The following is a 17,637-nucleotide window of genomic DNA, read 5'->3' on the forward strand; positions in this document are numbered from 1 at the left end:
ATATGTTCAGTACCACTTCCCTGGTGATTGCAATTTCCTTGAGTTGCTCCCTCCCATTTCCTGACTTACAGCGAATACTGGGACGTTACTCGTATCCACAATAGTGAAGACCGATGCAAAATATCTGTTCAATTCATCTGCCATCTCATTATCCATTATTAATTCCCCAGGCTCACTTTCTATAGGACCAATGCTCACTTTAACTCTTTTTTAAATATCCATAGAAACTCTATCTGTCTTTATACTTCTAGCTAGCTTTCTCTCGTACTCTAATTTTACCTTCCTTAATCTTTTAGTCATTCGTTGCTGGTTTTTATATTCAGTCCAATCTTCTGACCTGCCTCCCATCTTTGTGCAATTATAGGCTTTTTCTTTAAGTTTGATACTCTCTTTAATTGTTTTAGTTAACCATGGATGGTGGGTCCCACCCTTGGGATTTTTCCTCCTTGTTGAAATTTATCTATTCTGAAATATCCCCTTAAATGTCTGCTACTACATCTCTATTGACCTATCCCTTAACCTGATTTGCCAGCTCACTTTAGCTAGCTCTGCTTTCATGCCCTCATAATTGCCCTTATTTAAGTTTAAAATACTAGTCTTGGACCCACTCTTCTCTCCCTCAAACTGAATGTAAAATTCAATCATATGATCGCTGCTACCTATTGTTCCTTCATCTTTGCGCACTGCTCTGTACACTTGCTATGAAAGAAAGCAGCTTAATGACTTTACCAATGATTTAACAAAGTTCCCTTCCTTGGTACTGTACTGATTGATATAGGAGCGATTTTTGGAACTGGGCTTGTTTTCTTGGTCCACCTTCAAAAAATGAAGCAACACACAGGGTATGTGCACATGACACAATTCTTTCTTTTGGGCCTCCTTATCTCGAGAGACAATGGATACGCGCCTGGAGGTGGTCAGTGGTTTGTGAAGCAGCGCCTGGAGTGGCTATAAAGGCCAATTCTGGAGTGACAGGCTCTTCCACAGGTGCTGCAGAGAAATTTGTTTGTTGGGGCTGTTGCACAGTTGGCTCTCCCCTTGCGCCTCTGTCTTTTTTCCTGCCAACTACTAAGTCTCTTCGACTCGCCACAATTTAGCCCTGTCTTTATGGCTGCCCGCCAGCTCTGGCGAATGCTGGCAACTGACTCCCACGACTTGTGATCAATGTCACACGATTTCATGTCGCGTTTGCAGACGTCTTTATAACGGAGACATGGACGGCCGGTGGGTCTGATACCAGTGGCGAGCTCACTGTACAATGTGTCTTTGGGGATCCTGCCATCTTCCATGCGGCTCACATGGCCAAGCCATCTCAAGCGCCGCTGACTCAGTAGTGTGTATAAGCTGGGGATGTTGGCCGCTTCAAGGACTTCTGTGTTGGAGATATAGTCCTGCCACCTGATGCCAAGTATTCTCCGAAGGCAGCGAAGATGGAATGAATTGAGACGTCGCTCCTGGCTGGCATACGTTGTCCAGGCCTCGCTGCCGTAGAGCAAGGTACTGAGGACACAGGCCTGATACACTCGGACTTTTGTGTTCCGTGTCAGTGCGCCATTTTCCCACACTCTCTTGGCCAGTCTGAACATAGCAGTGGAAGCCTTACCCATGCGCTTGTTGATTTCTGCATCTAGAGACAGGTTACTGGTGATAGTTGAGCCTAGGTAGGTGAACTCTTGAACCACTTCCAGAGCGTGGTCGCCAATATTGATGGATGGAGCATTTCTGACATCCTGCCCCATGATGTTCGTTTTCTTGAGGCTGATGGTTAGGCCAAATTCATTGCAGGCAGACGCAAACCTGTCGATGAGACTCTGCAGGCATTCTTCAGTGTGAGATGTTAAAGCAGCATCGTCAGCAAAGAGGAGTTCTCTGATGAGGACTTTCCGTACTTTGGACTTCGCTCTTAGACGGGCAAGGTTGAACAACCTGCCCCCTGATCTTGTGTGGAGGAAAATTCCTTCTTCAGAGGATTTGAACGCATGTGAAAGCAGCAGGGAGAAGAAAATCCCAAAAAGTGTGGGTGCGAGAACACAGCCCTGTTTCACACCACTCAGGATAGGAAAGGGCTCTGATGAGGAGCCACCATGTTGAATTGTGCCTTTCATATTGTCATGGAATGAGGTGATGATACTTAGTAGCTTTGGTGGACATCCGATCTTTTCTAGTAGTCTGAAGAGACCACGTCTGCTGACGAGGTCAAAGGCTTTGGTGAGATCAATGAAAGCAATGTAGAGGGGCATCTGTTGTTCACGGCATTTCTCCTGTATCTGACGAAGGGAGAACAGCATGTCAATAGTCGATCTCTCTGCACGAAAGCCACACTGTGCCTCAGGGTAGACGCGCTCGGCCAGCTTCTGGAGCCTGTTCAGAGCGACTCGAGCAAAGACTTTCCCCACTATGCTGAGCAGGGAGATTCCACGGTAGTTGTTGCAGTCACCGCGGTCACCTTTGTTTTTATAGACACAATATTCAGTTCATATGTCATATAATCTTAGAGCACAGGAGGCTACCTATTCAGCCTGTCGTGCCTGTGCTAGCCCTTTGAACAAGCTGTTCAATTTAGTCTTACACCTCAGCTTTTTCCCCATATCCCTGCATGTTAGCTCTCTTCAAATACAAGGGATACACATTGTTATATCCCTTGGGTTCTTCTTTCTTTCTTTTGGGCCTCCTTATCTCGAGAGACAATGGATACACGCCTGGAGGTGGTCAGTGGAGTGACCTCTCCATGGCGCATGCCTGGGCAAATTTATGGAGGTTGAGAGTTGCCCAGTCGTCAAAACCCCCCTCTCGGCCTTTCTGGTGGGGTCCAAAGGAGCGCAGGACACGACGTTTGGCACCAGTATGGCTGCAGGAACTGCCTCCCTCTACCCCTCCCCCTTGCATCCCCTCCTCCCACCGGCACCATCCTACACCTGTGTAGGGGCCCCAACAACCCCACTGCCTTGTGGGCGTCTCGGGAGAGACCAAGGCTAAGGGAGTAAACCCTAACAGTTAAGCTACTTTATAAGGGTATACTGGGCTGTGTGCCTGGAAAAGGTGTAGAATCCACTAAAGGGATAACTGACACTACTGAACCAGAGCAGTTATCTCAGAGTAGATTCAAATTTGTAACATGACCATTTATGCAAGATATAATGAAAATGCTGTTTTTAATTTAAGCTTGCATGTTAGGGTTGGGGGCAGGGGGGGGGGGGGGGGGGGAGAGAAAGAGGGTGGTTGGAAGTATTTATGCAAGCAATTTTTACTTTAATGGAAGCTAAATTTTTCAGCTGCCTCAACAAACATTTAGCATTGTGCTTCTAGCTCTTTATTTCATACTTGTTGATTTGCACTACCTATGCACTTCTTTGAGAATATTCTTTAATAGTACTTTGCATCAGTGTTTACAAAGGAAGAGGACTTTGCAAAAGCTGAGGTAAACTGGGAGGCTGTTGGCATACCAGATGAGATAATAAAGAGGAGGTATTAAAAAGGCTGGCAATACTTAAATTGGATAAGTCACCCAGTCTGGATGGGATGCAACATAGGTTGCTGAGAGAAGCAAGGGTAGAAATTGCAGAGATGCTAGCCATAATCTTCTAATCCTCCTTAGATACAGCGGTGATATGAGAGGACTGGAGGGTTGCAAATGTTCCTTTCCTTTTTTGAACAAAGGTGCCAGATAAGCCTGGCAATTACAGCCCAGTCAGTCTAATGCCAGTGGTGGGGAAGCTTTTTGAAACAATAATCCGGGAGAAAATTAACAGCTAATTGGATAAACATGGACTAATTTAGAAAAGTCAAGGAGGACAAACTGTATTTGACTAAACTGATTGATGAGATAATATATTGTGGATGGCTGAAGTGCTGTTGATATCGTATATAAGGAATTACGAAAGGCATTTGTTAAAGTACCATTGTCATGCAGGCCCACAACTGCCAAGCATGAGGCATATTAATTTCGCCACATGGACATTAAATTTCAAATGGTTATTGAAGTGAATTAAGGACTTGCTTTAAAAAATTGCCGGGGGGGGGGGGGCTTGTGCACAACTCTTTGAAGGTGGCAGGACAGGTTAACAAAGCAGTTCATGAAGCATATGGGCTCCTAAGCTTTATAAAGAGAGACAGAGTATAAAAGCAAAGATATGCTATAAACCGATATAAAACATGAATTTGGCCCCAGCTGGAGCATTGTGCCCAAGTCTGGGCATTGTACTTCAGGAAGTATGTGCAGACTTGAAGAGGGTGAAGAGATTTGCTAGAATGGTTCCAGGAATGAGAGAGAACAGCTACGTGAATAGATAAGAGAAGCTGGTGTTATTCACCTTAGAGCAGAGAAGGCTAACCCTTGAGGAGATTTGATAAAGATGTTTAAAGTCATGAAAGGTTTAGATAAAGTGGTTTCCAATGGCTGAAGGGTTGCTAACTAGAGGGCACAGATTTAAGGCGATTAGCAAAAGAACCAGAGGTGACCGAGGGAAAACCTTTTTTTAATGTAATGAGTGGTTAGGATTTGGTATACACTGATTGATAGGGTAGTAGATACAGAATCAAAAGGGAGTTAGATAAGTACTCAGAAAAAATTGCCAGGTTATGGGGGAACAAGTGGGGCAGTGGGATTCACTGAATTGCTCTTTGAGTCGGTGCAGACTCGATAGGCTGAATGGGCTCCTTCTATGCTTTATTATTCTATGACTCCATAAGTTGCTGCAGCCTTCATTATCAGATTTGTTCCTTTGTATGAGGCATTTGAACTATGTAGGACCTGTACTGAATTTACAACTTTTGAGGACTGTGCATGTCCATATTTCATCACAGGTCAAATCACTGATGAAATCCATTTGCGTTGTTCTAATCTATTTAATACAGTTTTTTTTTATTATTCATTTATGGGATGTGGGGGCCACTGACCAGGCCAGCATTTATTGCCCACCCTTAATTGCCCTTGAGAAGGTGGTGGTGAGCTGCCTTCTTCACCTTTTCTTGGTGCCACCACCACCTTCTTGAACCGCTGCAGTCCATTTGGGGTAGGTATACACACAGTGCTGTTAGGAAGGGAGTTCCAGGATTTTGACCCAGTGACAGTGAAGGAACGGCGATATAGTTCCAAGTCAGGATGGTGTGTGACTTGGAGGGGAACTTGCAGGTGGTGGTGTTCCCATGTATTTGCTGCTCTTGTCCTTCTAGTTGGTAGAGGTCGCGGGTTTGGAAGGTGCTGTTGAAGGAGCCTTGGTGCATTGCTGCAGTGCATCTTGTAGATGGTATACACTGCTGCCACTGTGCGTTGGTGGTGGAGGGAGTGAAAGCTTGTAGATGGGGTGCCAATCAAGCGGGCTGCTTTGTCCTGGATGGTGTCGAGCTTCTTGAATGTTGTTGGAGCCGCACCCATCCAGGCAAGTGCAAAGTATTCCATCACACTCCTGACTTGTACCTTGTAGATGGTGGACAGGCTTTGGGGAGTCAGGAGATGAGTTACTCGCCGCAGGATTCCTAGCCTCTGACCTGCTCTTGTAACCACGGTATTTATATGGCTACTCCAGTTCAGTTTCTGGTCAATAGTAGCCCCTAAGATGTTGATAGTGGAGGATTCAGCGATGGTAATGCCGTTGAATGTCAACGGGAGATGGTTAGATTCTCTCTTGTTGGAGATGGTCATTGCCTGGCACTTGTGTGGCGCGAATGTTACTTGCCACTTATCAGCCCAAGCCTGGATATTGTCCAGGTCTTGCTGCATTTCTACACGGCCTGCTTCAGTATCTGAGGAGTCACGAATGGTGCTGAACATTGTGCAATCATCAGCGATATCCTGCAGTGATATCCTGGAGCTCAGATGATTAACCTCCAACAACCACAACCATCTTCCTTTGCACTCCAGCCAGCGGAGGGTTTTCCCCGATTCCCATTGACCTCAGTTTTGCTCGGGCTCCTTGATGCCATACTCGGTCAGATGCTTCCTTGAAGTCAAGGGTAGTCACTCTCACCTCACCTCTTGAGTTCAGCTCTTTCGTCCAAGTTTGAACCAAGGCTGTAATGAGGTCAGGAGCTGAGTGGCCCTGGCGGAACCCAAACTGAGCATCACTGAGCAGGTTATTGCTAAGCAAGTGCCGCTTGATGGCACTGTTGATGATACCTTCCATCACGGCGGCGCAGTGGTTAGCACCGCAGCCTCACAGCTCCAGGGACCCGGGTTCAATTCTGGGTACTGCCTGTGTGGAGTTTGCAAGTTCTCCCTATGTCTGCGTGGGTTTCCTCCGGGTGCTCCGGTTTCCTCCCACATGCCAAAGACTTGCAGGCTGATAGGTTAATTGGCCATTATAAATTGCCACTAGTATAGGTAGGTGGTAGGGGAATATAGGGACAGGTGGGGATGTGGAATTAGTGTAGGATTAGTATAAATGGGTGGTTGATGGTCGGCACAGACTCGATGGGCCGAAGGGCCTGTTTCAGTGCTGTATCTCTAAACTAAACTTGACTGATGATTGAGATGGGGCGGTAATTGGCCGGGTTGGACTTGTCCTGTTTTTTGTGTACAGGACATACCTGGGCAATTTTCCGCATTACAGGATAGATGCCAGTGTTGTAGCTGTACTGGAACAGCTTGGCTAGGGGCGCGGCAAGTTCTGAAGCACAGGTCTTCATTACTATTGCCGGAATATTGTCAGAGCCCATAGCTTTTGCAGTATCCAGTGCCTTCAGTCGTTTCTTGATATCATGCGGAGTGAATCGAATTGGCTGAAGTCTGGCATGTGTGATGCTGGGGACTTCAGGAGGAGGCCAAGATGGATCAACAACTCGGCACTTCTGGCTGAAGATTGTTGCAAATGTTTCAGCCTCATCTTTTGCACTGATGTGCTGGGCTCCTCCATCATTGAGGATGGGGATATTTGTGGAGCCACCTCCTCCAGTTAGTTGTTTAATTGTCCACCACCATTCACGACTGGATGTGGCAGGACTGCAGAGCTTAGATCTGCTTACGCAGTTTGACATGCAGATAGTCCTGTGTTGTAGCTTCACCAGGTTGACACCTCATTTTGAGGTATGCCTGGTGCTGCTCCTGGCATGCCCTCCTGCACTCTTCATTGAACCAGGGTTGGTCTCCTGGCTTGATGGTAATGGTAGAGTGGGGGATATGCCGGGCCATGAGGTTACAGATTGCGGTGGAGTACAATTCTGTTGCTACTGATGGCCCACAGCGCCTCATGGATGCAGAGTTTTGCATTGCTAGATCTGTTCGAAATCTATCTCATTTAGCACGGTGATAGTGCCACACAACAGGATGGACGGTATCCTCAATGCGAAGGCGGGACTTCGTCTCCACAAGGACTGTGCGGTGGTCACTCTTACCAATACAGTCATGGACAGATGCATCTGCAGCAGGCAGATTGGTGAGGACGAGGTCAAGTATGTTTTTTCCTCGTGTTGGTTCCCCCACCACCTGCCGCAGACCCAGTCTAGCAGCTGTCCTTTAGTACTCGGCCAGTAGTGGTGCTACTGATCCACTCTTGGTGATGGACATTGAAGTCCCCCACCCAGAGTACATTTTGTGCCATTGCCACCCTCAGTGCTTCCTCCAAGCGGTGTTCAACATGGAGGAGTACTGAGTCATCAGCTGAGGGAGGGCGGTAGGTGGTAATCAGTAGGAGGTTACCTTGCCCATGTTTGACCTGATGCCATGAGACTTCATGGGGTCCAGAGTCGATGTTGAGGACTCCCAGGGCAACTCCTTCCCTACTGTATACCACTGTGCCACCACCTCTGGTGGGTATGTCCTGCCGGTGGGACAGGACATACCTGGGGATGGTGATGGCAGCGTCTGGAACATTGTCTGTAAGGTATGATTCCGTGAGTATGACTATGTCAGGCTGTTGATTTTAGATTGAGAGATACAGCACTGAAACAGGCTCTTCGGCCCACCGAGTCTGTGCCGACCATTAACCACCCAATTATACTAATCCTACACTAATCCCATTTTCCTACCACATACTCACCTGTCCCTATGTTCCCCTGCCACCTACCTATACTAGGGACAATTTTTTCTAATGTCCAATTTACCTATCAACCTGCAAGTCTTTTGGCTGTGGGAGGAAACCGGAACACCCGGAGGAGAACTTGCAAACTCCACACAGGCAGTACCCAGAATTGAACCTGGGTCGCTGGAGCTGTGAGGCTGCGGTGCTAACCACTGCGCCGCTTGACTAGTCTGTGGGACAGCTCTCCCAACTTTGGCACAAACCCCCAGATGTTAGTAAAGAGGACTTTGCAGGGTCGACAGAGCTGGGTTGGACGTTGTCATTTCCGGTGCCTAGGTCGATGCCGGGTGGTCCGTCTGGTTTCATTCCTTTTTATTGACTCCATAGCGGTTAGGTACAACTGAGTGGCTTGCTAGGCCATTTCAGAGGGCATGTAAGAGTTAAGCACATAGTTGTGGGTCTGGAGTCACATGTAGGCCAGACCAGGTAAGGACAGCAGATTTCCTTCCCTAAAGGATATTAGTGGACCAGATGGGTTTTTACAACAATCGACAATGGTTTCATGGCCATCATTAGACTAGCTTTAAATTCCAGATTTATTAAATTCAAATTCCACCTTCTGCTGTGGTGGGATTCGAACCCATGTCCCCAGAGAAATACCTTGGGTCTCTGGGTTACTAGTCCAGTGATAATACCACTACGCCACCGCCTACCCCTAGTTATCAATTGTCAGGTTTTTGAGATTTTATCAGGCAAAAATCAATTCAAGCACCAAACTGTATTGGTTTAGATTTATCTTTTGAAATACAACAACTGTATTTATATAGCACCTTTAACTAAATAAAACATCCCAAGGTGCTTACTAGCATATGACACTGAAGCACATAATGAGATATAGGGCAGATGACTAATGGAGGAGCGACTGAAATGCAGGTTGCTCAAGAGGCCAGAATTGGAGGGGGGCAGAGAACTGAGAGTTGTAGGGCTTGAGGAGGTTACAGAGATAGGGAGGCAAGGATATGGAGGGAATTGAAAACATACAAGAGATTTTTAAAATTGAGATGTTGCCAGACCAGCAGCCAACGTAGGTCAGTCAGCAGGCACAATGGTGATGAATAAATGCAACTTGGTACAAATTAGGACATAGACAGCAGAGGTTTGAATGAGCTCATGTTAATTGGTGAAAAATGGGAGGCTGACCAGGGAAGCACTGGAATTGGCAAATCTAGAGTTAACAGAGGAACGGATGAGGGTTTTAGTAGATGAGCTAAAGCAGGGTCAGAGGCAGGTGGTAGGTGTTATTGTAGAGGTGGAACTAGACATGAAGTTCTCTTATATTTCAGTATGAACTTTACTTAAAATTTCAAGTCACAACAAACATTACAAAATGTTCACAATTTTTCTAAAAGGGAGTCTTCATAAAGCCACTTTTAATTCACTCAAAGTGCAATGGCCAGTGCCATGAGATAAACAATGACTATTACTCAATTTTTTAAAGCAATTTTTAAACTAATTCCAACTTTTCATAAGTTAAAGTTGTAGTTTTGCCCTTTTTGGCTTAAAAGAAAAAGTGGATATGAAAGTGCTTAATATCTTATATCTGCATGATGGAAAGCCAACAGAATAAAAACATACCACCTGGCATCAATTCAAAATGATCTTTGAATAAATTGAAACCATTGAAAGGTTTTCATTTTCAATTTCCTTGAGACAACTGATACTTAATCCAATTTCAATAGATTAGAACTACACAAATTATTAGAATGATTGCACTGGTCATAAGAGTAGAGCTCAAAATCCTCTAATCCAATTGAATATCTATGATTCTTGTACTTTTAAGATACTCCGTTCTCAATAGATTCAGTTCTTTATTTTTTAAAAATCTTGTCCCCGAAGCTCTGAATATTCTCTCCTCCAGGTCCTCTGATGGCTTACAGTGCTTGTCCAGTGTAGACAAGCCACACAGAGCAGCAAGGTCCCAGATTTGATTTCTGCTCCATGCTCTTGGTTAATTGGTCTTGACTGCAGCCATCCTGAACTAGCTGGCAACCTCTGCTGGAAGTGCAGCTATTACAGCACAGATTGAAGAACCAAATCAACCCTTCCTGTTCACTCAAATGGCCACCTAGACAAGAAAGCAGATGGAGGGTGAGAACAGTATCGGGCTCAGCAGCAGTAACTCATTGACCTAGTCGACCAAGGAATTCGCTTTACTCTAACTTAAGAAATGCATCATTTCCACTTCCTTGAGAGGTAGAGCCTTAACATGTAGACGCAACATTGTGGATTGGATATCAGGACATCACTTAGCTCAATACAATCTTTCCACCACCACGTATGGGCCTGCAACAAGCTATATGCTTCAGTGGTAGCACCAGTTATCATTCCTCACGACATGAGTTACTTGTGTAAGGCATCACTGTGTGCAAATCACTTGCAGAATTGTGCCCTGGCAAGGATATGAATCAAATGGTTGAGATACAGATCAGCCAGGATTTTACTGAGTGGCAGAACAGGCTGAATGGCCTACTCATGTTGGTAAGCTCATATGTGGCTGTGCACTAAGTTCTGATCTCAACATAGAACTTAGGAAGAAAGAGCTTGTAGGACAACATATTTACATCTCAGAAGGATCAAGAGCAGAACACGTAGAGAAGCACCATCGAAATGTCAAGAGAGTGGATGATTGTTAGAAGTGTTGCTACAGTAAAAATATCCTACGCTGAGCCGCATCACCTGTAACTTGATGAGTCAACTGGAGACTTATTTTTCTGCCACAGGGAGGCTAGGAACTCCCAATTACAGAGCTGCAGCTGCAAATGCTCATGTAGTTTTAAGAGTATTGCATGCACAGTTCCAGCTGACCAGACTTTAAAAGCCACAAGCCACATTGGTCACTGTCTTGAGTTAGTACATCGGTTAAAATAAGTCTGACCAAAATGTGCAACATTTTCAGATTCTTTTCTTTTTACATTAAAGTGATTTTTTAAAATAAACTGCTTCCTTGTACTGTGCTTACGATTTTCCATAAAAGTGGAAAGTATCAAAAGTAGATTTTCTTTGCTCCCATAGAAAAAAAAATAGGTTTGCCAAATTTAAAAGAATGCTTGCTATTCGTCTTGCTTTAACTTGTTTCGAGGTTTGCCTTTTTTCCCCACTGGCATTCAATAATTACTTGGCAACCTGATATACCCATATAACACATGCAATACGGATTTAGCCAACTGAGAGCTGATTAGAACAGTATACTTGACTGCTTATGAAGCCTTCTATGTGCACATTAACCTAAACCTCTACTATCAGAATATTCTGTTTACACGATCATGCGAACAGGATATTCTTATGAGGGCTGAAACGTACATCTTCCAAATTTAATTTGTGAATAATCAGAAAACAATTAAATGAATCTTGAATACAAAATAATCTTGCTACTTTACTTTGTTTAATATTGCAAATCAGTTGTAGTTTTCTCAAACATGATTGGAACATAAAATTGACAGTGGAAAGCAATATGCTGGTAGCATGCTCTGCCATGGCTTGCAACTTCACTTAGAATCATAGAAAGATTACAGCAAAGAAAGAGGCCACTTGGCCCATCATGCCTGTGCTGGCTGAAAAACAATCCACCCATTCTAATCCTACCTTCCAACAAATGCTATTTTTGACTATACTTGTTAAAGAAAAATCCAGTATCATTCTGCAATTGTAATTTGAACAGCGTTTTACTTTAGCGTGACATTTTGTTCAATTCAATCACCCTATTGCGCTTATATTGATACTTTCTAAACCTGTGGAAGCTGAAGTAATTAAGTTATCAATTACCTTGAAAGTCCCGGTCAAATTCATGATCAACAGGATGGTTTTTGGTATCGTTTTCCACTGGTGATTCCACTGCCTACATTACATCCCTCTGCACTTCTGCCCTTGAACACTTAGGTGAAGTGTGTCATGGTCTTGGACAACTCCAAAACGTCTGACACTGAGTACGTCTAAACGATTTGCCAGCATATGGCTGCCCATCAAATAAATGTTCATAAATAAAAACAGAAAATGCTGGAAATACTCAGCAGGTCTGTCAGCATTTGTGGAAAGAGAAACAGAGTTAACATTTCAGGTCAGTGACCCTTCGTAACTCTGATGAACAGTCATCAACCTGAAACGTCAATTCTGTTTCTCTCTCCACAGATGCTGCCAGACCTAAGTATTTCCATAATTTTCTGTTTTTATTTCAGATTTCCAGCATGTACAGCATTTTGCTTTTGTAAATACATGAACTTTTCTTCAAATTGGTCTCATAAACTGTGGCTAATGCTTCAGATTCTTTTTACATTAGCTCAAAGGGCCATGTCCCCTCTTGCAGTCAGTTCTCATCTTACATCAATGACCTGCTACATTTATCTAATCTCATGAATTTTTGCTGATTACTTCATTCTACCTTCATTGACTTCCTTCAGCTTGCACATCACAACTGAACATCTTTATTTCCTGCATGCTACTAAATGGAAACAATTAAAAAACATCTTTATTCCTTGAAGATAAGATTTTGTGTGTCCCACTCTTCATCTATTGATAATCTTTGATTCAAGTGAAATTGCCATATTTACTGTATTGTTAAAGCGGTCAAGCTTCTTTCCTACCAAATATTTCATAGAATCATACAGCACAAGGAATTGGATAAACCTATCAGAATTCAACTGGATCACAAAGGTAACAGTTGTCAGTAAAGAATAAATCCCTGTGCATGAAGGTCGGCTCATTACTAGACTAACTTACCACTTTAGGTTATTTTATTTCCCCCTAAATTTCCCTACTTGGCAACCTTGACACACACACCAATGTTTAAATACCATTGCTGAGTTACATTTGAAACCTGTTTAGTCCTCAAATCTAACTGCCTAAATAGCAGAAATGAAAGCCTTTTATGTTACCTGATAGCATACACTAGAGCAAAGTAAAAGACCACAATGACTCCCTATACAAATTCTAACACAAAGCAGATCAAGAATAATGTGTGTTTCCCAATGGATCATTTCAGCTTAACTGGAATTTCAGAGGAAGTATTCTTCGTTTGCACACAGAATACTGGGAAATTTAAGAAATCGCAGCTCCAGATTTTTTTTGAATAATGGTGTGGCAGCTACAAAATTCCTCAATCTCCAATCGAGAAGCAATGGCAATATGCAGAACTTCCCAAGCCATGAGTTTTTTTTTAATAAAACCAAAGTCGCACAAGCTCATTCTCCAAAGCATGATAAGCTACCAATCATAAGCCTTCCCAAAATGTATGCCCTGCTACATATCAACAGTACATTAATGACAGTTTATTACAGTACTCAAAATATTAAAATACATGACAAGAGCATCAACTACCCGACTGTCGAGTCAGCAACCGAAAACCACGTCCAAAAGTGGCTGTCACTTCATTCGCAAACTGAAGTGCATTCCAAAAAAAGTGCATGCAGAGACATTTACAAACAATTCTGAAGAGGTGCTACTTACTTTCTGTTGTTGAAGCTGCTATAATTATTGGACAGAGATGAAGGGGAAACCTTTGGCAATGTTGAAAAATTTGAAGCACTTGGAGACCTTGAAAAATAATGAAATTATAAAATTTGATAATAAAAGTGGGGGAAAAATCCAATTTTTAATGATATGCTCATGACCTGATTGGCAAATGAATGCTACATGTTAAAAGAATTAATGCTGTAATATAATCAAAAGCATGTTGGGTAATGCCCTTAAACAATGCTTGTATGAGGAACAAATAAATCTAGGGGACAGTTACTTTCCTGTGATACTTTATTGAATTTAGTTAAATCAGGGCAAGATAAACCTAACTGTTCTGGGATTGAGAATGGCAAAATAAAAATCCATTCAGTAGAATGCATCGTTAATCTAGCTCCTGTTGGAATAGCCAAGCTATTAAGTGGAAGTGAAATCATTAGGAAGTTATTCACTTTCACTTGTACAGTTTAATGGAGTTTTACTACTGTAACAGTGGAAATCATTGCTGTTTTTTTTTTTTTACTTAAAAGGCCACTCAGCCCACTGTGTCTGTTCTCCCAGATGACTTTGTACATTTGATATGAAAGTTGAAGGTTAGTATAATTTTCGTCCCAGTACAAAGTGTCACATTAGCCTTTTTAAAAACCAATAAAATTTCACTGCAGATAGTCTGCGAGTTAATGACCGCCACCCCACCACTTTAGGAACTTCAAAGCTCCCATAATGCTGATTAAGACCATTCCTGGTCATATGTCCCCACCTTCTCCATTTTTGTTGTTTATTCTGCTCAAGTGCGAATACCCCAATTTTCAGAGCAACTGAACTTATATTAAAGGTTTTAAAAACTTAAGTTTGTAATTTACTGTTTATCTCTACATTGCTTCTCTAATTATCACCTTTGCTGTGTATTCTTTTTTCTTTCTGTACGTTGTAGTTTTTTCTCCTTGCTGTTTGCTTGAGTTTACAGAACAAGTAGCCATTCAACTGGAGCTATCTACTGTAATCTCATTTCCCTGCTCTCTCCTTGTATCTTTCTTTGGCAAATATTTATTCAATCCATTTTTGAATATTACTGTCTCACCATTGCTTGTGGTAAAGCATTATGCTCTAATAACCCACTGCATCAAAACATTTTTAATTTCCCCCTTGTTTCTTCTAGTGACAATCAATGCTTCCTCTAAGTTGCATGTGTGCGGCCATGCAGCGCTCACGAAGGGACTGTGCAGGCTGTTTGCAAGCTGTCCCCTTACCGCAAGTGCATGGTCTTGGAAAACAAATATGTAAAGAAACTGCGCATTGGAATAAACAGGCAATGAACAAAGAACATTTAGAGGGATCACTGGTGACGATCCTGAGTCAATGCCCCATGTTACCAACGAATTTAAATTTTTTTGAAAATTGTACTAGATCTACTCTTAACCTTCCCTCAGTTAAAAAATGTTACAAGCCTTTCTTCACAACTGTCACATTTCATTCCAAATATATGCTACTGAATATATGGCTTCAATATCTTGTCCTCCCTCCCACACACTGCTTGAATTACTTTGTCTTTGCTTTTTATCCTATCAATCTATCTCTATTTTCTTACTCCACGTTCCTACTACCCCTGACCAATCCTAATACCACAGGCAATATTTGGCATCTCAGTTCTCTCGTTCTATTTTAAACTTTCAAGCTGTAGATCAGAGATAGCGCTGGACTTGACATTTGAGAGAAAAATCCTGTCCAGTGATATAAAGCAAAATACTGCCAGCAGCTCATTCAATATGCATTAGGGGAGATAAACCTCTGCACTAACCCAGCTGCGGCTGAAAGCATGAAACTGCAATGAGTGGTCACAGGGACAAAAGCAAATGTACAAACCCCTCTCTTTCCAGCAATTCAGATATCCTTTATTTAAAAAAATTACCTCTTCCCTCTACTTAATTCAGTCTCATTTTTTGGAAATTAGAAAGAAATTGCACAATACTCGCTCTCCAATGGCAATGTCATAAAATGCAGGAGATTTTAAAGCTACATAACTCAAACACTTGGGGTTTAACATTGACTATCTGTACAAGACCTAGATACTGCTATTTCGAAGTCCAGTTTTAAGATTATTGGCATAATTTTAAATGTCCATCAACTGCTTCGCCTCACAAAATGTATTTGAAGCAAATAGTTTGCTAAATGTTTCACATTAACATCCTTTTTTATCCACTTGTACATGAGACACCACATACTTCATTTTTTTTTAAATCAGATTTCTTTCATGCTGTTCTCCTGATGCTAACTGCAGGTTTGAAGGGTGATGGCCAGCAGCTAATCTGACCCCAAGTTGCAACAAAACCAAACCCAATCTTGTCCTTCTCAACATTGCACACACAGGTACTTCTGGTAACAGTGAATAGAAGCCAGGAGGGACCTTAGCCAATATTTCCCCTTGCAAACCCAAGGACAGTAGTGTCAAATTTACCATGCCTGATACTATACATGAGGTCAGATAACAGCACAGATCAGGAATCATCTTCGAGTTCCGATGAAAAGTCATCAACTTGACTCCATCTCTCCACAGATACTGCCTGGTCTACTGAGCATTTTCTGTCTTTACATCAAACCTTTTTCTGTATAGTTCAACTAATCATTAAACACCATCAATCATCAAAGCAGTGCGTGAAATGTCTATTTTGAGCTGAAAAGTACTGTTTGCCAGATGAACGTTTATTAAACTTTGCTACAAACAGCAAAGTTTAAAATGTTTTACCACAGTCCCACTCCTGCAGATTGTCACAAAACTTACCTAATTTCCAATGGAGAGGGTTGTACTACTGAATACAGTTCCTAATTGTACCACAGCCAGGGAAGACTTTTAAGTAAAACTTTACCATGCTGCGTAAGCTTCATGTTTGCTTGTGCTCACAAATGAAAAGACACTTAATGAATGAACAGATTAACAAGCACCCCACTTGTTACCTGGCAAAATACACACTTAGTTGTGAGTACACTAATTCCGTACTTAAAGCATAAAATGAACAGGACGTCATAAAATTACTGCACCACAATGTTTTGTGATTTAAGCTAGATTGTAAAAGGAGCTAACTTGTACTATACCTCAGAGCTCTCAATGCTCTGTCTTAAATAGAACAGTAAAGAAAACTTTCTTTATAACATACCTTTTCCTGAGGGAAAGAAAATGGGAAAAGAAGATGGAGGAATCTCAGTATTTAGATGAATAAGCGTTAAAGGTACAGGGTTACAGCTTCTGCCTTGGGTGCAATTGGTCATTGTGGTGAAAAGCATGTCCAAAACTGCGCCCATTTTAAAAAGTCCCACCCCCGCCCCCCACCCCCCGAGTTTCAGCTCAAACTGATTTGCGTATTGCCAAATGCAAAACTTGCCATGAACCAGACAGACAATCTGGTAGCCTTTTAAAACAATTTTTTTTTAACTTTTAAATATCAAGGAGTACTTGTAGGGCAAGAACTAGGCAAAGTTTTATTAATATAGCTGAAAATGGGTCTATCACAAGAAAATAAGCATTTTAAATCACAATGCTTTTTTTTTGCAGAAACTTGAGTTGCGCTGAATGCGATTTGTGCTTAAAATTCTCCAGTTATGCCATCAGAATTGCGACGAAAAATTTCACAATTGAGCAAAAATTCTATGCCACATGGTTTTTAACCTCTGCAGTCGTAGGTTTAAGATTCAGAAAAGGGTGATACTTAGTTTACTAAACATACTTCCATGGGACAATATTTCCACTGCCCAATTCACCAAAGTGCTATTTTGTTTTCATTTTTAATGTGGAAAATACATAATGTGGCAGCCTGTGGGTGTAAAATATATTGTGGTGAGGTGATAGAATGCAGGTTTGCACTAGCCAACATCCTAAGGAATGACACCCTATTTGGGCTATTTGAGCAAAGGGAAGATTTTGCTGCATAAAGTCTAATAAGAGATACATTAACATCCCTTTCCACTGCTCCAAGTGGTCAGTAAGGTCCAAGAGAAGGCACTTGCCCAATTTTTTTCTGAGGTAGGGGGCTGGGGTGGAGAAGAGAAAGACAGACAATTTAGGAAATGCATGTAAATTCCTGAATAGTTGGTAGAGACAAGCCGTATCTAAATTAATGGTTAGCTAACATGCAAGGGACTTTGCATTCCCATTAAATTAAACCTCTCATCCAAGCTCCGGATG

General features: G+C 42.4%; 1 protein-coding gene across 16 annotated transcripts in view; it reads right to left on the bottom strand.

Moving 5' to 3' along the window:
- Positions 1–17,637, bottom strand: part of LOC137379478 (ubiquitin carboxyl-terminal hydrolase 15-like) — a 146,580-nt gene that overhangs the window by 64,694 nt on the left and 64,249 nt on the right. For 9 of the 16 annotated variants that reach the window (XR_010976821.1, XM_068050355.1, XM_068050354.1 and 6 more), the window contains one exon: positions 13,455–13,541. The exons of 2 other annotated variants lie outside the window; for them this stretch is intronic. Coding sequence is in view for 9 of the 14 variants with exons in the window: in XM_068050355.1 (XP_067906456.1) it covers positions 13,455–13,541 (87 nt within the window). In the remaining 5 variants the exon portion in view is untranslated. Of the gene's footprint in view, positions 1–8,787; positions 10,081–13,454; positions 13,542–17,637 lie in introns of those variants that run through there. 5 more of the 16 variants (XR_010976824.1, XM_068050366.1, XM_068050365.1 and 2 more) reach the window with 4 other exon arrangements.

The sequence above is a fragment of the Heterodontus francisci genome, chromosome 18 (assembly GCF_036365525.1).
Source record: "Heterodontus francisci isolate sHetFra1 chromosome 18, sHetFra1.hap1, whole genome shotgun sequence".
NCBI classification, from domain to species: Eukaryota; Metazoa; Chordata; class Chondrichthyes; order Heterodontiformes; family Heterodontidae; genus Heterodontus; species Heterodontus francisci.